We start from the raw sequence: 22,657 nt of genomic DNA, 5'->3' as shown, positions 1-22,657 counted from the left end.
GGTGCCCAAGCAGTTTTCTAACTTCTCCAGATTTTAACCCTCTCCTGAATCTTGGCCTGGTTAATGCTCTTAATCTTCTTAGGTTTTACTTTTTAGGAAATGTTTCTCAGATTTCATTGAACTTTTTTAGTTTTCTTTAATGGAAGAGTTGATTCAAATGATCTAACCTCTCAACCTCTGTTTTTCAGTTAGTGTTATTTTAATCAAAATAGTGTATAAACACTTTGAAAACTCAAATAGTACTTAAAGGCTTAGAATGGAAAATGGCAGTCCTTCCCCACCCTCTCTGTCCTGTAGCCCAGAAATAACTATTTTTAGCCCTTGAACTGTTTCTTTCAGTATTTACTCTTTATTTTATCTATTTATGTTGCTACATTTATCTAGAAAAAAATGACAGCAAAACATTTTTTCTCCTTTTTCATTTTAAATATATACCTTCAAGATTTCTCATTGTCAGTACAAATAAGAGCTGTATCATTCTTTTTAAACAGCTATATTATGTTCAGTTATATGGGTTTAATTTATTTAATGGTTTTCCTGTTGATGGATATTTAGATTGATTTTGGTGTTTTTACCATTAGCAACCACTGGTGTAATTGTTATCTTGGTCACATATCATTTTGCTATGTTCATATATATCTGTAAAATTTATAGGAGTAAAAAAGTAAGAAAGATGAATTTTGAATTTTAATAAATATTGCCAACGTTTATGCTGTTATTTCTTGATTTATCACTTATTATATTTTGACTATTTTTGGGATTTCTAGGTGTCCTAGATCTCCTCACCACTATTAATTCTTCCATCCTCTACTATAGTTTTAGTTAAATCACCATGCAAAGTTTAAGTTGTTGTATATAAATTCTCAGTGCTAAGTCCAGAAGTGTTCTATGATTATCTATTCTTTCCTTGTGGAATTTTGATTTTTGCCTGAAATAACAGTTATTTCATTTTTAAAACTTTCTCTATGTTGTAACTAATTCTTCTCATACTCTTAGAAGTGTAAAATCCCTCTGTATAGCAAACAGTATTAGCTAATTGATCCGTTCCATTTTTGGAGGTGGGGGATAGAGGAAATCATTTCTGATTTCTCCACTTTTCTGCTCCAACCCAGATTGTTTGCTCTTTAGAGCTACTAAGCAGCCATTATCGTGAGACTTTTCCTTTGCCATTATTCTGGGAAATCCCTTTGCTCCAGTGTTGGTCTCAGTTTCCTGGATCTCAGGTTTTTGTCTCTTTTGGGTTGCTACCTGGTTTTAGTAGAGCACAATTTCTGATAGCTTTCTGAGAGAGAGAGAGAGAGAGCACTTGGGAGGTAAATGTTTTGAAGTTACTATCATTTCTGCCCTTACACCTTATTGGTGATTTAGCTGAGCGCATGGACTTACAGATTAAAAGTAGTTTTCTCAGAATTTTGAAGCATTACCTTATTATTTTTTTAATTTGTATATTACTATTGAGATTCTGTTGGTTAAAAAATTTCCATTTGTCTTGTGTTTAAAAAATAAACAAGAAAGTCTGAAGTGAGAAATACAGACGAAAAGACTTGATGCTGCCTGCCTTACAAATGTTCCAAGCCACTTGTGAACTAATGGGGTTATAGAATAAAGTCAGTAATTGTAGAGTGGGTTAATAATCGGTGCCTGTACATATTATATCTTCAGGTAGGTAAACTTAATTTTTCACAATGCATAATCTAGCAAGTTACTTTCCTAAAACAAACATGGTGTGTAAAGGCAGTTTCCAGTAACAACTGGTATTCATAGCCTCAGGGTTACTTTTTCTGCTGACTCTGGAATTACACCCCTACTTAAAAGTTATAGCATATCCATAGTACAGCAAATAGTATGAACATCATATTTGCATAGGACCCTCATACTCCTAGGTCCTATGGGAGTGGCTTGAGGTTATCCAGATGGATATAGCACATGTAGTGGGTTTGTATTGCATCTTGGGGAATTCAGTGCTTTTATAATAAGAGCAAGCTTGCTCTTTGTTCCAGAGGGAGACATTACCTCATCTCTCAAGGTTGTTTGATACAAACACAACTCAGAGAATGACCTGTGTAAAAGTGGTCAGGCCTTGCATTCTACTCATATACCTAGCAAGACATGGGAACGTGAGAGATCCAGGGAGAAGTGTCTCTTCTAAGAGTTATGTTCCATCAGGGTATATTAAAGGAACTTACTGCAAACAAAGTAGTTGCGTCACTTTCGTGATGATGAGGTATAAAGTAAGTATAATATGGAAAGGAGGAGACCTTCGCCTTAGCCTGGATTGTTTGTATTTCTAATGTTTTCAAGTGAAAGTCTTTATTTCTGAGCTTTACCCCCCAATGTAATAAAACAGAAAGGATTATCTCAAGCTCTTGTCTTCAATAATGTCTTGTTACCTTAGGATTCTTTTTCAAGAGTAAGTAATAGTACTTGATTTCAGTTTGATTTCAAGTCAAAGCTTTATTAAGGAATTTGGGGCTTTGTTAAAACATTGAGTTTAAAGTTTTCTGAGAACACATTGTATGTGTGGCTTATTCTTCTTCCCCTGGGAACATTACATTTTTTTTTCTTTATCCCTGACTTTGTGAGAGCTCACATTACTGTGTACTGATATAGCTGGCTTTATTTATTTATTTATTTATTTATTTATTTATTTATTGACTTACTTTAAATCCAGTTTATGACCATTAAATGGCCACTTTTTCTGGAAACTTGTTTCTTTGGATTAGGGAGGTGTTCTTGCATGGTGCCCTCAAGAGTGCCTCACTTTCGTTTTCTCTGTTTTCCCCCTGGGAACTCAGATACTGAAACCAACCAGATTGATTCTTTTTCTTATCATCATCCCAAGTACTTTTTTTTTCCATTTTATGTATTTATTTATTTTAGAGAGAGGTAGAGAGCATGAGCGGCGGTGGGCAAGTGGTGACGGGCAGAGAGGGAATGCCAAGCAGACTCTGCACTGAGCGTTGGACCCCCACGTGGGGCTTGATCTCACAAGCCTGAGATCATGACCCGAGCTGAAATCAAGAGTAGGACGCTCAACCCACTGAGCCACCCAGGCGCCCCATATCCCAAGTAGTTTTTATCGCCCAGTATAGCTGTTGTACTTTGGGGGGATTTTCTTAATTTATGTAATTTATCTTCTAATGCTTCCTTTGAATTTCTAAATTTATCTATTTCATTTTCAATTTTCAAGCATTTTTTTTCTCTTGATTTCTGCACCCCCCTTTTAAGAAAAAATATTTTGTTCTTTGTATCATGAGTATATTATCTTCTCTTACTTTTTGGAGGATATTAATTGTAATTTTTGTTTTTCTTTTTTCTTCTCTAGTATCTGTTTATGTTAGCTTCTCTTTATTTGAAACTTCTTCCATATTTGAAACTTTCCTCAATTATTTGGTCATATTTAGGAGAGACATAACAAAGCTGATTGGAAGTTGTAGAACTTAGATCATAACAGGAACCTCCCAAATGTCTGTTTCTAGAAATTTTTCTCTGGGGTTGTTCAGTGTCTCTTAGAGAAAAATCTTTTGATCTCTTTGTGGGAAGGAGTTCAGTTATGTCTGCCAGCTGACCTGAACAAGGAGAGGAGCCGGGGGTTGTAGTTGTTGTTTAGAGTGTTAACTTTCATTGAATTGCTATTTTCAGTATAGTGTCTCATATGGTTCTCTGATTTAATTCCATGTGTCTCAAATTTCTCTGGTAAAGGTACACTGAATACCCTTTTCAGCAAATGCCGAATGGTTGAGTGTTGAAATCAGTGTGAGCCTGAGGCTGGAGCCAGAAATCATCGTCGTACAATGAAGCTTAGGGACATAAGAATAAATCTGAACTTGAAGAGTTTGAGTTATTATTACAATAATATTAAAATTTTGAGTAGTCACATTTTAAGATTGAACATTACAGTACACAAAGAAATACTTGTCTAGCACCGTCAGCTGCTTGTTTCAGTGTCACTAAAATGCCTGTTTGTGATGCTAAATACTGAACTTTCAGTGAGAACATAAGTTACAAAACAACAGTTTTTTCAGCAATTTTTATTAACTTTGAACCAGTGTTTCTGTTTATACTCTAGTATTTTCATTGCATTCTACAGAGGTAACAATTACCTTTAATCCCTTAGTCTTTCTAGGGTTTTATAACATATCGAGGTTTGCTTCTCATTGGTGTCCCCCTCTGGAGACATTTGAGTTTTAAGTATTTATTTTTCATCTTTCAAATACTTGTTGATATCTCTTGTTCATCGATGACCTGGTCTCAAAACCTAGGGATCATTCATTGGTACCTACAGGAACATTCCTTGATGACCTTGTAGTATGCAGGGAGGCTTGAGTTTAAAAATAAGAATTACATGATCATTTCAGAATTGTGTAGTTTTGAGCTAGGGTCTTACAGCTATAAAGAATAACATGTTATAAAAAGTTAGTACTTCCCTGCCAGTAGTTTACAATGAAAAGGTGATAGAAGTTGTTCTTTAGTTTGCAGGAAAAAAAAATTCTCCTATCCCTGTGGGGGTAAAAAAAAAAAAGTTGTACTTTAGAACCAGTCTGGAAATCATTCATTGCTGTAGCCCTAGCCAAGATTTGAAATGTGAGTAAAAATAACTCAGGAACAAATATATTGACTGTAGAGAAGGTAATAAAATTGCCTTAAAAAAACATCACAGCTCTTATCAAAGTTGTTCTTTGGCTGAGCTATACTTCTCTTTGGTCTCAAAAAACCATTTTCAACTATTATATAATTGTCTACCAAGTTCCTTAAGAAAGAATTTAGGAATAGTTAAATGTTTGTGTTCAGACTAATGTCTTTGATATTTTGGACTGGAAATATTTTAGTCTGGAAATATTTTGTTACATTACTTTAAACTATTTTACATGATAGAGTGGAGTTTGGCCCTTTATTACATAATGCTTTAAAAATACCAATTTAACAGATACATAAAGCAATAAATTTCTGAATCAAGCATGTAAGTATGAATATATTAAATGTTTAAAACTGTACATTAGAAGTAAATGCATTAGTGTTCTGAAGTGGTAGTCACTTAGAACAGTTTAAGAATCTCAGTAAATCTCAGCATTTGACATCAAAGGCTTGAAATCATTTGTATTCAAGATTCATTCATTGATCAATCCAAAGTAAACATTATGATAAGCAGCTAGGTCCTGTTCATTTCAGAGGATATCAAGACGTTATAATGTTAATATATTAAGCAATGAGGTGGTTCTTTCTTTTTAAAGCAACACAGCTTTAAAAGTATAACAAGGCATTGTAAAGAACCTCTGTGTTATACTTAAAATTTATAAAATTCTTGTACGTATATTGTTTGCTTTAATCTACAGTAATTTTGTGAGGAAAGTAAAGCTCATAAATCTGAGCTCCCTATAGTAGACTAAGTGGCCTATTCTCCAACTTTCTCTCTGCTGTGCTCTGATCCAAGTCTTTGTGGTTCTCTGACTGCCTTCTTTTTTATATGACTGTTATTGGCATTACTATTCTTTTTTGTAACTTTAAAAATTACTTTCCTTTTACTTCTAGAACAAAAGAGTAATGTGTTTGATATAAAATTCTACTAAATATATTTTTTAAATATCACAAAAGACTTTATCATCAAAGGCATAAACTAGCATGAGGTCTACAATGAAAAACATCTTTTTTTTTTACATAATTTCTTAAAATTGAAAATGAAAGTTGTCTAAATTATGTAAAATTTTGTCTTATAGATACTATATTTCGAAAGGTGCTATTGTGGATCAACTTGGAGGAGACCTAAATTCCACTCCATTGCACTGGGCCACAAGGTTTAAATTTGCTTCTGGATTTTTTTTCTTTTGGTTCCTTTATTAGTCTATAACTAAACAACTTTTCCTTTTTTAATGATATGCTAAAATGAATGCGAAAACTTATGCTAATAGTTAATATCAACAGTATATTAATATATTACTATACAGTGTGACCTGCATTGGCAGCAAAGTTTATTGTCCCCAAGTGTCTTTAGGGAATTCACCATGCTGATATTAATCCAGTTAGTTTACGATTGAGTTAAACTTTGGATTTGTAAATGTAATACTTACACAGCCTCTATGTATTTACAATTAAAGAAGTTGTCCAGTTCATGGGACAATTAAGATTATATTTGAATAGGATTAATAGAATATAGGAACTATTTGTTACATTTTTAAAGAAGTTATAAGTATCTTTATAAAATTTAAAAGACTTATTTCAGTTGAGACTTAAGAACCATAAAATCCTAAGCATGTCTTGACATAAACATATTTTAAGAAATAAAAAAAAATTGTGTAATCTTTTCCACCATTGCCCTATTTAAGAAAGATCTTTCCAGGAGATCCTGTTTGAAATAACATATATTTAAGTGTTTATTCTTTTATGTTTTAGACAAGGTCATCTATCTATGGTTGTGCAACTAATGAAATATGGTGCAGATCCTTCATTAATTGATGGAGAAGGATGTAGCTGTATTCATCTGGCTGCTCAGTTTGGACATACCTCAATTGTTGCTTATCTCATAGCAAAAGGACAGGTAAAAAAATCACAATGGTGTGGATTTTAATCAGATGTTCTTCATGGTTTAAATGCCTATTATCATTGGTGTTACAAGTGTAACAACCTGATGATATTTAAATAGTACTTTCTGATGGATGAAGAGAAAAGATAATATAGTTAGTTTGATATTGAGGTAATATAGTTAAGTTAAAAATAAGATATTCAAAAACCAGATAATGATCCATTAAGTTGCATCTTTTATTTCTGAGAATGATAGAAATGAATCCCAGAAAGTAAGAAAATTTAGGTATCTTATTTTCCCCTTACTTATATCTTTTGAATATAATCTGAATTCATTTAAACTTTTTTGAACATTTTGCTGCTTATTTTCTCTATTAAGTTACTTCTCAGAGTGGGGGATAAATTCTTTAGGATCAGTTTCTCATTTTCTGCTGCATAAAATAATGCTGCTTCTTACATGTCAGAAAACTGCTTATGATTTAAGTGCTTCTTCCTGATTTTTCATGAATGTGTACTGACTATAATCACATTAAACAGGTACCTATATTTTTGTGATAAATGTATTTTGTTGAAATTAATGTCACTCAGTTTTTCTTTCATGTGTTTTCTCTGGTTATATTTAAACATTAGCTTTATAGCTAAGGATCTCATCATAAGAGTAAGATAAGTGATTTTAATTCATTGCTGTTAACATATTTATTTTAAAGTTTATGCACATTTGGAATTTGAGTAGTATTTATTTTATGAATACTTTGTTGTTGGCAGTGCTACACAATGACAATTGTGTGTTGTGCATTATAGTGTAAGAGGCATAGACTGGCTGATTGCTGGAAGAGGGACGTTATTATCTGTTATGGTGTTTACAGACTCCCCCCAAAATCTAATGGCTTTAGAACAATACAAACCATTTATTGCCTTAGGTTGACTGGGCTTGGCTGGGTGGTTCTTTACCTTGTGGTAATGGCTGGGGGCTACAGTTATCTGGGGGCTTGACTGGAATGGAGGATGGGTCACTCATACCTTATGCCTTAATAGGAATGTAAAAGGCTGGGTTCAGTTGGAGTGCTGAGATAGCAAGTCCTCTCTTTTACTCCATGTAGTCTTAGAATTCCTTCTCCATGGTACCCCTGCACATAGTCTTTATAGGAGGGAAGTAGACTTCTTCCGTGGTGGGAGCTCCCAAAAGAACAAAAGCAGAAGCAGTCTGCCTTTTTTAAGTCTTATGTCTTGAACTGGCACAGCAACATTTCTGTTTCATTCTGTCAGTTAAAGCAAGTAACAGGGCCAGTTCATGTTCATTGTGGGAACAGATGGGTAGAGCAGCAGGTGAGGTTTATTGGGGGCCATGTTTGGATACTAGCTGCCACAGGAGATTACTTTCATTCTCCCAAGTTTCTTTTAGACTGGGGTTTGGAGCAGTGGATGGTGCTGTAACACATGATAGTGTCGTTAGTGGTCTTTTATTTTGCAGGTATAAATTTACAATATGAGTTCACTGTTTCTTTTGTTTTTTTAACTGGGTAAGAGAAGTGGTGTAAGTTTTTTGTCTTTTTGTTAGCTTACTGATTTTGGGGTTTGGATGTTTCAGTAATCTTTTTAACTCTGGTATAGGATGTTGGCTATAAAATCCTTATGAGACAGGGATTTCTACCTGTCACAGTACCTTTTGTATAATAAATGCACGATGATAATAAATGTCTGGCAATTTGTTTTCTTTTTCATGAGTAAGTTCGTTTTTGTTTTTATTTTTGTTTTTTTTACTACAAAACTAACATGCTTATTGAAAATAGTTGAATATAAGAGAAGAGTATGACTTAGAAAATGAAACTCCACCTCTTCCCTTACCCCTCCCCCCCACAGATCACTTTCTTTAACAGTTTAGTATACTATTTTCCCAGAATTTTTTCCATGTATACACTAATTATAAAAGAAAACTCCTCTAGTGTTCATCACATCATACTTTGAATGGAGTCCAAAGTCGTTCCCTACAGAAGCACTACAGAACCATGTGTAGTGTAGTCTGAGATAACTCACAGGCCCATCTTTTGTCATCTCCCCCTTACTCTGCTTTGACACACCAGTCTTCCTGCTGTTCCTTGAACAGCCATGCTGTTGTCTTTGGGCCTTTGTGCTTGATCTTATCTTCTGCTTGGTAAATCCTTTCCTTAGTCACACAGTTCTCTTTCTGTCTTACTTCAGTCAGATGTTTGCTCACATCTTACTAGTTTTGATTAGTTCCCAATTATAAGTAATAATAAAATTAGTATATTTTTATTTTTTCTTTCTCTTCCCTGTCTTTCACTGACTTTAGTCTATAATATTGTTTTTTTTAGTGTTAACTTTGTTCTGATAGATATAACTACATTTCTATTACTTGATTTTTCAGCTTTAAGTAATATTCTTTGACTCATAGCTATTACAGATTAGGTACTTACACTTTCTTTTCAACCTTTTTCCATTTTCTCCATTTTTTGTTAATTGTATCAGTTTTACATCCTTAGGGCATATAACATTTCCATTTAGTTTGTCATTCTGTTCTTTACATTTGTTTCATTTTAGTTATACTGTTAAAATATATTTAGTGCTCACTACCAACTCTTTTGGATGATTTTCAGGAGAAAAGGGAAAATGCTAAGTTATGGAGCCCTGTTGATCATGGAATCCCCATAAGCTTTTGATCTGGGCTTGTTAATTCTTCCTAATAGAGAATACCCATACGTCCAGGCTGAACTTGGAAAAGAAGTACCAAGTTTTAAACCCCAACCCAAAGAAAGAAAAGGTTGAATTTCATTTTTCTTTTAGTACTCTGGAGATGTGGCATTATTTTACATTTTTGATTTTACTTATTGATATTTTTTAATACCATCACTTTTTAAAAAAGATATGAAAAAACAACTAAGAAGGAAGAAGAAACTAAAACAAGAATTTACGTGTTTGTTTTAATTGGACATCAAATTTAGTTGGGCTCTCTTGAAATTAGGACCCTGAAGGAAGTAAAATAGTACTTGACTCATATGAAGAACTAGGAAGCTTCTCATTTCTGAAATTTTCTTAAAGATTTTTATTGAAAAAAAAGTCAGTGTGTATATTGGAAATAGTGAGGTTACATAAGATGTTCCCAACCACAGTTAACGTAAATCTGTAAATGGATTTATAATGGATAAGGTGTAACTTTTGATTACAGTATTCATGATGAGGGACTAAATCTAATGATGTCCAAGGATGTGTGTTCTAGGTGTCTAATATACTGGTTCTCAGCATTTTTTCTGCTTCAGTACACTTGGCTAGTTCACATTTGAGACATACTCCCATCGGTAATAGTGGCTCACATAGAACTGCTGTATAGAAGTCTAGAGTGTTTTGCAGTGTACTCACTATAACTCTGTCCTCTCTGCACTGACTGGTGTATTAGATAGATAATGCAACTTGGATTAGAACTGCTGCCTTTATATAATCCAGGAATGGGTGATAGGGAAGGGAAGAAGAGGAAACTTACTATCTATTGAATGTCTGTTATGTTCTAGGCTGTGGACTAGGTGCTTTACACACATTATTCCATTTGATCATCACAGGGATCTAATGAAGCCATTATTTATATTTGCATTTTTAGATGAGGAAGCCGAAGCATAGAGAATTTTGCCAGTCTTATAGCTGTTAAGTGGCACAGCTAAGAATTCAAAACCGTGTCTGTCTTATTCTAAAGCCTATGCCTTTCCCAAACGAGTAGGTAGATAAACTTGTCATTTCACTTAGCAAATGGTTTTTGATCATTTACTCTGCTGGGGACTGAGAATACAAAGATGAATTTAATATAAGTTCAATCGTCAAAGAACTCCTGTTCTAGTTAATGAGATAAATGTCTCAGACATATAGGATAATTAGTCCAGATTGGAGTTAGGAGAGATAATTTTAGGGAAGTGAAACTGATAGAATCCCTGATGCATCAGGATGTCTTGAAAGGAGATTTAGATAACTAGGGAAGAGTTTTGGTTGACTAGATGGTAGTTTTAATTGTAATGTGTTAAAAAAACTAAGGAAGGGGGGGAAGTGCCATAGGAAAGCAAAAAGTTGGGTAGGAGAAGAAAAATAATCATGGTTTACTACACTATTTTGCTGGGAATAATATTCATATACATTTATAATAATATAAATATCAAACATTTATAGAACCAAAAATACAATAGATCTCTTGGGATAACAGAGAGGTGCATATTTGTGATGGGTCAGGAAGAGTAAAGAGAGAAATTCTCATTTTGCATACTGAAGAGTCTCAGAAGATAATGCCTAAAACTGAAAAATCAGAAAGTAGTAATTCAAGCATCTTATTTTAAGATGTGGAGGGCTAAAAGAGGTGAAAATAGTGGGGAGTAAGGCAGAGAATTGCTTTATCACCACAAATTTTACAGAATTATTTGTCTCTAAAAATGTACATGCATAACAATAAAAAGCAAACAGACTTTTTTGAGTTTATTGAAAAGATAGGTCTTTTTATTCTTTGTTTTGAAATGCCTAGAAATAAACAGGGTTTCCTTATTCCCTCTTATCATGAATTAGTATAAATCAGTTTTTCACAGACTTAAATCATTTAACTTATGCTCTGTGGTTGAAAGATGAAGAAGAGTAGGTCAAGATCTTTAAATGCAAAACATTGAAAGGGTGATTAAAGCATCTGAAAAAGGAAATCTATAAATGTATGCTAATTAAATACATATTTAATGTATAGTCAATTAAATATATGCCCATTAATTAAAATATTTAGTGACAATGGTTTTATTTTAAAAAATTAAAAAAATTTTTCATAAATCAGCCTTGATTGAGGAGTGTTATATTGGCTTCTCTTGTGATATGTAAATTAGATTTTTCCAAGTAAATTTGGTAGAAACTTAGAAATTTTTACTGTCTGACTTTTTTCTTTTTATTCTATCAGGATGTAGATATGATGGATCAGAATGGAATGACACCTTTAATGTGGGCAGCTTATAGAACACATAGGTATGTAATCATTATAAAATATTTATTCAGATCATTTTCAACATATTAAGATGTAAAATAAATGAGAAAAAGCAGTTAATGTTCTATTAATATTTAAAATTCTTATTATGAGTACATAGTATATAATAAATTACCTTTTTGAATATTTGAGTCTCTGTGCTTACCTTGACCTTGGTAAATGTAGTATTCTTAATCTCTTCCTCTTTTAGCAATTTTTAAGAATGAAAGATGTTATCTTATTCTTAAAACTTTTTTCATGTTATTTGTATATTGGCAGGTTTAATATATTAATTAGTAAGTCACCTGAAAACATTTTTGGAACAATCCAGATTTAAACTTAAAAATTTAATTGTTTAATTATATAGATATTAATGAGCTTACTCCTTAATCAAAATCAGAAAATGTCAGGACCAAGTATGCTCTCTTTTGAGGGGCCATACTTTATATGGTGTTGCACATACTTAATACTTCATATTAGAATGTTCTGTCAATACTGATTATAAGATTGAGTATAGGTTAGATTAGAAGTGTTCCAAGATGGAATGCAAATGCAACCACAATCAGCTTAGTGTCTGTAATGATTTCTATAATTGAAATTAGGGTTGTTGTTGTTGTTTTTTTTTTTTTTCCTTTTCAGTGTGGATCCAACTAGATTGCTTTTAACATTCAATGTTTCAGTTAACCTTGGTGACAAGTATCACAAAAACACTGCTCTGCATTGGGCAGTACTAGCAGGGAATACCACAGTCATTAGTCTTCTTCTGGAAGCTGGGGCTAATGTTGATGCCCAGAACATCAAGGTAAAAATATCCTGTATTGATTATGCTATGTGCAATGTTAAGATCTTAATTCCTCAGTAAAAAATAGGTTTTTTCACAGACTGTCAAAGATGGAAGAAACCTCTTATTTAAGCTCAACCCTTTGCTTCCATGTGAGAATTTCTTTGGAAAGAATGGTTTATTTACTTTTGTCTTTCAGTATTGAAGTAATTTTCAGATTTTGATGGCCTTTTCATTAGTGAATTCTTACTGACTTTTGAAAAGTGTATAATCCCTATCTTTATAGCTGAATGGAATAGTTTTCTGGTTTCTTTAAGAAGGTCAGTGCAGAGAATCACAAGTTTGTAGTTAAATCACATAATGCATAATACCTTTTAGTAATTCTTTGGTTATTGTCTTATTTTAAAGGTCAAGACCTTTAAATTTGATAGACAGCTTTATGATGTTTATAGGAAAGTCCCCACCTCCCCCAGATGTTGGACTAATCCAGGAAAAGTATACAAAATTATCTAAGAACAAAACACAATTAACATTTACACTCTGAACCATTTAGAAATTTTGTAGACATTTTATCAGTACTTGAAAGAAAATTCTTTTGGTAGTTTTAAATTTTGGTTAACCATTCTCATTTTTTAAAGCTTCAGGATCCACCACGTCTTTCAGCAACTCTTTCTATGAAATGACTTTCAACTTTTAAATATCATCTTTCAGTAATGTGAATTCATAAATAACTTTGTGCCCTTTGACAAATGTTCTTTAATTTTGACTATAAACCATAGTATTTTCTGAGTCATGTTTCTTAAATTTCTAAGGGATATGTGCTAATTAAATTTGAAAGAGATTTGAGCCACATAATAATCCGAAAGGGCAATCAAAAAGTAGGTTATCTCCTGCTGGATCAGGGCATCTGTTTATGTTCCAATGAATAGTTCTTTCTGTATTCCATTACTTTGAGCTTGAGCTACCTAAAATAATACAGCTTAGACTAGCTATATGGAGCCTAATGTACTTAAAATTTTAACCAATTTTTAAAAATGAGTTTAATTAAAAATATTTAGTTAAAAGTAAATATCAGATATCTTGTTGGAAACTATAAGAAATTGAGAAATCCATTATCTTCTCTTTTTTTTTAAAATTTCGAGTCCTGGGGTGTCTGGGTGGCTCAGACGGTTAAGCGTCTGCCTTCGGCTCAGGTCATGATCCCAGGGTCCTGGGATCGAGCACCGCATCAGGCTCCCCGCTTGGTGGGGAGCCAGCTTCTCCCTCTCCCTCTACTGTTTCCCCTGCTTGTGCTCTCTTGTGCTCTCTGTCAAATAAATAAATAAAATCTTGAAAAAAAAAATTTCGAGTCCTTTTGTCTCCACCCAAAGTGATCAGAGTGGCCTAATGTCTACCAGTAAAATATGAAAAGAGGAAAGTCAGTGTACCATAGTGCCTGACACATGATGGGCACTCTAAATATTTGTTGACAGACTGAAGATTTATGTAGTCTTTAAAGTATGAACTTTATTTATGTAGTATGCACTTTAAGCTAGTTTTCATGACTCTGCTAGTATACCTGTCTGCCACTTCCAAAATTATAGATAGAAAATTTTGCTTTTCCAAATGTTTTAAAATAGGAAGCTCAGAAAAGTTCACAACACTGTAATTAGTAAATTAGGCCACCTCAAGGCCTAAAGGATAAGAAAGAATGAGTTTGACTAAGGCTAACCAATATCCCCATAAGAAAAAATTAGGGAGCTTACCTTATGTTTTATAACTAAGTTGCTTTAGAGCATTATTTTTCTTCTCTTTAGTACCAGACAACCATTCCTAAAATGATCATGCCTCAGGAATATACTTCAGAATATTTGGCATTAATATTATTGAAAAGGTAGAACCAGTTTTACTGTGGCAAATATTGAGTCTCCATAGACTCTGCCAAGAGCCACAGCAATATATTGAAATTACAAGAATACTAAAAATTGTGACAGCATAACTATACAGTTCTGAAATTTGAAGCTAGTAGTATATATTTTTAGACCATTTAAAAATACCTTTTCTATCCATATAGAATTTACGTAACTTCACTTGGATCATGATCTTTAAGTATTTAAAGTGCAATTTGTAAATTTAATGTCTTTTCAAATAAATAGTGAACTTCACATTAACCATTGCATAAACTTTTATTAGACTTAGCAGAAGAAATAATTTGTAATGAATTTCAACAGAAATGTAATGATAAGAGAGACATTTGAGATGATTTATATGGTTTGAACCTTGTATTTTTAATATTTTGTAGGTTCAGGTGCATGAATTATTTGGTACCAAGATAGGATAAGCTCCAGTGTAGCTTTTTATTTACTTATTTATTTGAGAAAGAGAGCACTCATGAGCAGGGGGAGGGGCAGAGGGAGAGGGACACTCAGACTGCCTGCTGAGTGTGAGCCTGATGCCGGGCTCAATTCCCAGACTCTGGGATCATGACCTGAGCCGAAGGCAGGTGCTTAACTGACTGAGCCACCCAGATGCCCCTTGAATGTAGCTTTCCTAACTAGTGTGGTTCATGTGAATACCTTCCAGAGCTACAGTGTCATATAATTAATTGTGCATGTAGAACTTTTTTTTTTCCTGAGAGAGAGCACGAGTGAGCATGTGTGAGAGGGTGGGGTACAGAGGGAGAGGGAGAGAGAATCTCAAGTGGACTCCTCACTGAGTGTGGTATTGTGCTCGGGGTTCGATCCCATGAGCCTGAGATCATGACCTGAACCAAAATCAAGAGTCGGACACTTAACTGACTGAGCCATCCAGGCACCCCCCAAAAGAAGTTATTTTAAATGTAATTCTCTGGTAGCTTCTGGAGTGACATCATCATCATTGTCATCATCATCATCATCATTATTATTTTATTTTTTAAATAGAGGTATAGTTGAAATGCATCATTATGCTAGTTTTAGGTATACAACATAATGATTTGAACATGTTGTGGGATGACCGCCACAGCAGGTCCAGTCAGCACTGTCACCATTACATAGTCACAAAATGTCCTTTTTCCTTATGACAGGAACCCTCAAGATTTATTCTCTTGGGAACTTTCGGATATACAATAGAGTAGTATTAACTATAGTCGCCATGCTGTACATTACATCCCTAGAACTTAACTTATTTTAAAACTAGAAAGTTTGTATGTTTCAACTCCCTTCACTCTTTTCACCCACCCCTGACCCCTGCTTCTGGCAACCACTATTCTGTTCTCTGTATTAGTGAGCTTGGTTTTGTTTTGTTTTGTTTTGTTTTTTAGATTCCACATATAAGTGAGATCATATGGTATTTATCTTCCTCTGACTTATTTGGCGTGACATTATTTTTAAAGGAAATAAAGTCTAAGGAGTTGCTTCAGTTGCTCAGGGAACATTTATACTTTCAGAGTAAAAATAATCTTTTATTCACACTGGTGGAAAAGTAGTTTTTTTTTAAATGCACTTTTTATGGAAGTTAAAGGATGAAATAAGTATCAGCTGTTTTTTTTCTAATGGAATCTGGCATTCCTGATATGCTGCGGTCTAGTCACCACCTTCTAATGGAAACCATTCATTCATTCATTCATTTAACAAATATTAGTGCTGGGGAGTCCAGGTGTTTAAGACAGATGAAGTCTGTATTCTCTCAGAATTTACATTGTATTAAGGAAATAGACATTAAGTTAATTAAAACGCCCGTGTGCATGCACACAGGCAACTGTGGTACAGTGATGAGGCCTGTGAGCGACTTCTGAATACCTCTGAGGAGATGACATTTGCTTTGAGACTTGTCTGATGAAGAAGGGATCAGTTATACAAAGATATGTGGGAAAAAACTTTCCATATAGAGGAGCCTGCAAGTGCAAGTCCCAAGGCCAGGAGCAAGCTTGCCATGTTAGAGGTGCAGAAAATGACAGTCTGGACTGAGTGCAATGAGCAAAGGAGTGAAGTCACTGAGAGAGCCAGATGCCAGATCACACAAGGCCATGATAAGGAACTTTATGTTCTCAGTCATGAGAAGAAGTTGGAAGGATTTGCGTAGGCTGGCTTTGTAATCTTTGTGTTTTAAATATTTTTAAAAGACTACTTTGGTTCCTGATGGAGAATGCGTTGAAGAATTAAGAAAATGGAGGGGATGGGTGAAGATCACTTAGGCCATTGTAATAAATCAGGCAGGTGATGTTAGTTTAGCCTACGATTGTAGGAGTAGAGATGGAGAGAAATGAATGGATTTGGAAATGATCGTTTGGAGTAGATTAGATATGAGGGCGAAAGGAAGTCTTGATGACTGAATAAATAAATGTCTTGTGACATATATTGAGATTGTGAAGACTGAAGGAAGACTTTCTTGGGGCGAGGATGATAGGAATTGGTTCTATTTTAGTCATATGCCTTCTAGCTATGTGGAATGGCAGGCTAATTAAGTAAATTTAAATTGCTGTGAATTTCAAAAGGGAAAAATTCATTAATTAAAAACAACCTAGATTCTTTGTCCAGGAATTTGACAAATAAAGTTTATCTATGCCTGTATATTTTTCCATTTTTCATTTTAAGTGTTAAGAAAGGGAGTTTAGTTGATAATCATGAATTATAACAAAAAAAATGTGGTCTGCAAATCTGGATATGGCTGTAAGAGGGGTAAAGGTTGCATTCTTCAAAGAATATGAAAAATGATACTTTGTGTTACAGTTATACAACTGTTAGTTGATCCTTTTTCTTCTAAAACAGCTATTTGCTAACTAAGATTAAACTTGTTTCTTAGAAATCTGTCTTTATATTAGATATTTACCCTTGTACATTAGTTATTTGAATAAGGAATTCAATTCTTTTAATATATAAATAAATGATTTTTTCCCCAAAATAAGATTACTTTAAAATGACTCTTTTGATCCTTAGAAGGAACAGGAATGGCCCTATACCTTAGATTAGAAATTCTTAATCTGGGACCTACCAGTGAATTTTGGTTGGGTGGGCCCATAAATTGTTACAAAGAAATTACTTGTATCAGTACGTTTTGGGGAGAAGGTCAATGGCTTTCATCAAGTATGACTCAAAAGAATTTAAGAACCATGGCCCCAGATAATAGTTACATGGAATAAATCCAAATCTTGTGAAGTGATAACAGTAAGGGAAGGAAAAGTGACTTGGGATACTAAGATTTTTTTTTTTAATGACCTATGCAGTAATCCCTTTTTATGGTAGCTGAATTTTTAAATGTGAATTTTTAAAAAATAGTATTGTACTCCCTTCCGCATGTTTTGGTTATACAGATAAATTTAGATGAATTGAATTTTGGGAGAACAATTAATCTCTGAGTGCTGCCCAAGCATTTCTAGTTTTGTCTTTCTAAAAATTATCAAACAACATAATTTTTAGTTTGTGCAGGCTGTAAAATTACTGAGCTTTGTTAATAGATTAAAAGACTCTTACATGGTTTCTTGAAATGAGGTAAGAAACTTTTTTCTAAAAATGGTTTTCTTTACCTCTTAAGTACCTGACCTAGATGGTCTCCGAGAAAGAATTTTCCTTAGTTTTAATAATGAAATTGGATCTCATGCAAAAAGTTATCTTCCACCCTCCACCTTCCATTATGTTTATCTCACCAAAACCTTTGAAAAATTTATTTTATTACTAGTTACATAGTCTATAAATACTCCATGATTCTTGTTGTTACTGCTCGTTACTATCATTTACTATTTTGTCTGACACATGGAGTAATCAAATATAGACTTAATTCAGAACCCGGGCTTTAGTGTCATTCTTTAAAATAATTGCTTGTTTATTTTACCAGCTGAATAAAAGAACTATACAAAAGCAGTCAGAAGACTAGAGGAGTAGTAGTTGGAAGATTTCTTAAAGCTCCCTCCATCTTTTTATCTAGGCAATCCTTAGGTGTCACATGGCCCTCTAGTGGAAGGGATGCTCAGCTGGACCGAGGCAACAGCAGGATATTCTCTGGGAATTGTTACCCAAGGGATTGCTTTTATTCAGGTAATCTTTATAGTTTGGATTAATTAGCTGGTTCTTACAATTTAGGTGGTAGAAGTTTTGAATAGGTAAGGAGAGATTTTACAGTAAATATCCCTATTTGTGGAAGACTTACCTAGATTAACCCATTCCTTATTAAATACTGTTGACCTTTTATTAAAGGATTGGTTGGGCTTTTTGTTGTTACTGTTGTGTTGTTATAGTTGTTGCTATTGGTGGTAGTGCCGTGCTTATTTTGTTGTTTGCTTTTTGTTTCTTAGTGTTTTTCTTTTAAATAAAGTGTACTTTATACTTGATAATAATCGTCCCTCATAAGAAAGGCACTCCAAGGCTTTTTTTTTTTCAGTTTTTCAAAATAAAATTTCAATATTTTCCTTTTTTATTAACTGGTTTTGAATATTCATCCATACATTCTTAAAATTTTGGCACACAGAATTTTCATTTTGCTTTTCTGTTTAAAGCAGTAGATAAATAGTGGAGAATATTAAATAAATAGAAATGTAGGTGTCTGACTAATAAGGAATAAGATTTTAAATTAATAGCAAAAAGAAGCGTGGATCTAGAATTGGGGGCGCTTATGTCTTGTTTCTTTCTTTAGAACACTTTCGTTCTATTCACTTATACTCTTTGGCATTCTTCTTGAGATTAAAGGGAGCTGTAGGTCCATAACTTGAGTTTCACTATTTTTTGTTACTGTTCTCATTCTCTTTGGAAATTTCTGGCTGGGTGAATGAATTTAAGATGATCAGAATGCCAGTACACAGTAGTAGACACAGAAGTTGACTTTTCTTTTTCTTCCCTGTTGTCTTCAGACCTTTGTCATTACTGAAATTAAACTGAGAGGTTTCTGGCAATTTGGTATTATAGTAGGATGTTTTGTAGTAATAAGTATTACTAATAAAACCCTTAAAGAATATGAAATACCTGATAAACTGAATGATAGCCTCTGATCCAGCAGGTGCTAAAATACCTACTTTTTGATTTACTTTAATATAAGTCAAAACGCAACCAGAAATAGAATCTGTAGAATAAGATGAGTAAATACATTTACTGATTGTACCTTGAATGGGAAAGCATAATAATAATATGTAAAGATTTAGACTCTTAGTATTTGACTTTGCCCAGTGTCAAAATAATGTTAATGAACTAATTGTTCAATTTATTTTTGTGGGAGTACTTTAAAAGTTAGTAACTAAAATATTTTACTTTTTCTTTTATTTTTAATGTGAATTTTTTCTGCTTATCAGGGCGAATCAGCACTTGATTTGGCAAAGCAGAGAAAAAACGTGTGGATGATCAACCATTTGCAAGAGGCGAGACAAGCAAAAGGATATGACAATCCATCCTTCCTTAGAAAGCTGAAAGCTGATAAGGTAAATTCATGATTGAAGATTTTCAGTATATAATCTTTTTAAGTAAAATTCATAGGCATACTTTCTTAGCTGAGCATTTTTAGCTTTTAGTTTTGCCATTGGCCAGTGTAATTTTTAAAATACTGTATTGCCCAGGACAAAATGAAGTTGGATAGCAGAGTTTTTCAGGGCTCTGCCTACTAGGTAATTTGATAATTGGGAAGGATGGTTATGTGTGAAATTGTTTAAATCTCCATAAGCTAACATAAATTTTAGTTCATTGATTCAGCTGGCCTTTGTTATTAAGTAATAGATAATAAGTCCTTCTTGTTTAAGTGCATTTATTAATATGGTAATAAATTATGAAAAATTGTAGTCCTAATAACATCTTTTTAAACTGCTCACAACTTTAATTGATTCAGGCTTCCCATTCTTTTGTGATATGTTGTAACTTTTTTTAGAGTGAGAGAAACTAAATTCTTCACTTCTCTATGGAAAGCCTGTTTTAGATCTCCCATATGCCTTCAAGGTTAAACTGTATAGTTGTTGGTTCAGTTGCCTAGTTATAATAATATCATTTCAAAACTAAGAATATTTCCCCCAAAGAGGGGTCTGTATTCCTTAAAAATTTCTTTCCTTTAAAAAGGAAAAATCATCTGGCAGTTTCTTTTATAATACTTAAATAATTGACAAGATATTTGGCTAATTTGTCAATAATCACAAGTCGAATGGCATTAAGCCTTCAGTGCCTTTTTATTCAGTCTGTCCTAGTGGTACTACCATTTATTTAAAGTTAATGATGTATGTGTTATCAGGACAAAATGACAAGATTTGGACAAAGGGAAATGTGAGAACATGTCTCATTTATAGTTCAGACTTCCTTAGTGCGTTGAAACCACTGGTCATTACTTCGACATGAGAAAAGTTAGATTTATAATGTATAAACTTACCTTTTGAGGCACCTGGGTGGCTCAGTCAGCTAAGCATCTGCCTTTGGCTCAGGTCATGATCCCAGGGTCCTGGGATCGAGCCCTGTGTTGAGCTCTCTGCTCAGCTGGGAGTCTGCTTCTTCCTCTTCCTCTCCCCACCTTGTGCTCACTCACTCTCTTTCTGTCAAATAAATAAAATCTTAAAAAAAAAACTTGCCTATTTTCAAACCCATAGTTGAGAATAATGAGCAGTTTTTGCACGTTGTGTTAACTTTCATTTTACTATTAGATAATAACATAGAAAATGGTTTATTTTTTTATTTTCATTAATTTTGCTCTGTCCTCCAGGATTTAAAGCAGTTTTTCTCAACACAGTGAACAGAGGCTGATGTCTCATAATAACTAAGCTTATAACAAAAGTGTCTTGTATTACTTTGGAAAGTCCCATAATATTTATACTTTCATTTTGTTTAGTGTAAATATTCTAAAGGATTTTTTAAAAAATACATTGTCAGATAAAAATGACTTTGTAAATTCTAGATGTTTAATAATATGTAGTTATTATAGCAATATGAGCTATGTGTCATGTTTATGTGTTTGGATACAATTTCTTTTAAAAAAGAGAGCTTCAGGGGTGCCTGGGTGGTACAGTCAGTTGAGCATCCAACTCTTGGTTTCAGCTTGGGTTATGATCGCAGTCCGTGTGGGGCTCTGCACTCAGTGTGGAGTCTGCTTGGGATTCTTTCTCTCTCTGTCCCTCTTACTCATTCTTTCTCTCTCTAAAATAAAATAAAGCATTAAAAAATAATAAAAAAATAAAAGAGAGCTTCATTAAAGAGTTTAGCACAATTTTATTAACGTGTATATTATTGTGATCAGTTCAGAAGTCGAGTATTCCTTTGTTTTTTGTTTTGGTGTTTTTTGCATTAGTATTTTTAAATATATTACATTTTTATTTATTTATTTTATTTTTTAAAATTTAATTTAATTTTATTATGTTATGTTAGTCACCATGCAGTCCATGCCCTCCTTGATGCCCATCACTGGGCTAACCCATCCCCCCACCCCCTTCCCTCTAAAACCCTCAGTTTCTCCTAGTCCATAGTTTCTCATGGTTCGTCTCCCCCTCCGATTTCCCCCCCTTCATTTTTCCCTTCCTTCTCCTAATGTCCTCCATGCTATTCCTCATGTTCCACAAATAAATGAAACCATATGATAATTGACTTTTTCTACTTATTTCACTTAGCATAATCTCCAGTTCCATCCATGCTGATACAAATGTTGGGTATTCATCCTTTCTGATGGCTGAGTAATATTCCATTGTATATATGGACCACGTCTTCTTTATTCATTCATCTGTGGAAGGGCATCTTGGCTCTTTCTAGAGTTTGGCTATTGTGGACATTGCTGCTATGAACATTGGGGTGCATGTGGCCCTTCTTTTCACTACATCTGTGTCTTTGCGGTAAATACCCAGTAGTGCAATTTCTGGGTCGTAGGGTAGATCTGTTTTTAATTTTTTGAGGAACCTCCACACTGTTTTCCAAAGTGGCTGTACCAACTTGCATTCCCTCCAACAGTGTAAGAGGGTTCCCCTTTCTGCACAACCACTCCAACATTTCTTATTCCTGACTTGTCAGTTTTTGCCATTCTAACTGGTGTAAGGTGGTATCTCAATGTGGTTTTGATTTGAATTTCCCTGATGGCCAATAATGAACATTTTTTCATGTGTCTGTTAGCCATTGGTAGGTCTTCTTTGGAGAAGTGTCTGTTCATGTCTTCTGCCCGTTTTTTGACTTATTTGTTTTTTGGGTGTTGAGTTTGAGAAGTTCTTTATAGATCTTGGAAATCAGTGCTTTGTCTGTAGTGTCATTTGCAAATATCTTCTCTCATTCTGTGGTTTGCCTCTTTGTTTTGTTGACTGTTTCCTTTGCTGTGCAGAAGCTTTTTATCTTGATGAAGTCCCAAAAGTTCATTTTTGCTTTTGTTTTGCTTGCCTTTGGAGATGTATCTTGAAAGAAGTTGCCATGCCTGATGTTGAAGAGGTTACTGCCTATGTTCTCTAGGATTTTGATGTCTCACATTGAGGTCTTTCATCCATT

General features: G+C 33.8%; 1 protein-coding gene across 2 annotated transcripts in view; it reads left to right on the top strand.

Annotated features, from left to right (window-relative positions):
• Positions 1-22,657, top strand: part of ZDHHC17 (zDHHC palmitoyltransferase 17) — a 92,672-nt gene that overhangs the window by 34,377 nt on the left and 35,638 nt on the right. For both annotated transcript variants that reach the window (XM_073900625.1, XM_073900626.1), the window contains exons 4-8: positions 5,715-5,792; positions 6,388-6,532; positions 11,444-11,508; positions 12,146-12,308; positions 19,522-19,647. In XM_073900625.1, the coding sequence (XP_073756726.1) occupies positions 5,715-5,792; positions 6,388-6,532; positions 11,444-11,508; positions 12,146-12,308; positions 19,522-19,647 (577 nt within the window). The remainder of the gene's footprint in view (positions 1-5,714; positions 5,793-6,387; positions 6,533-11,443; positions 11,509-12,145; positions 12,309-19,521; positions 19,648-22,657) is intronic.

The sequence above is a fragment of the Callorhinus ursinus genome, unplaced genomic scaffold, assembly GCF_003265705.2.
Source record: "Callorhinus ursinus isolate GAN/ISIS: 27379988/994484 unplaced genomic scaffold, GSC_fseal_2.0 scaffold14, whole genome shotgun sequence".
Lineage (NCBI taxonomy): Eukaryota > Metazoa > Chordata > Mammalia > Carnivora > Otariidae > Callorhinus > Callorhinus ursinus.
Note: the sequence above shows the minus strand (reverse complement) of the source record. Positions and strands in the feature narration are given on the sequence as shown.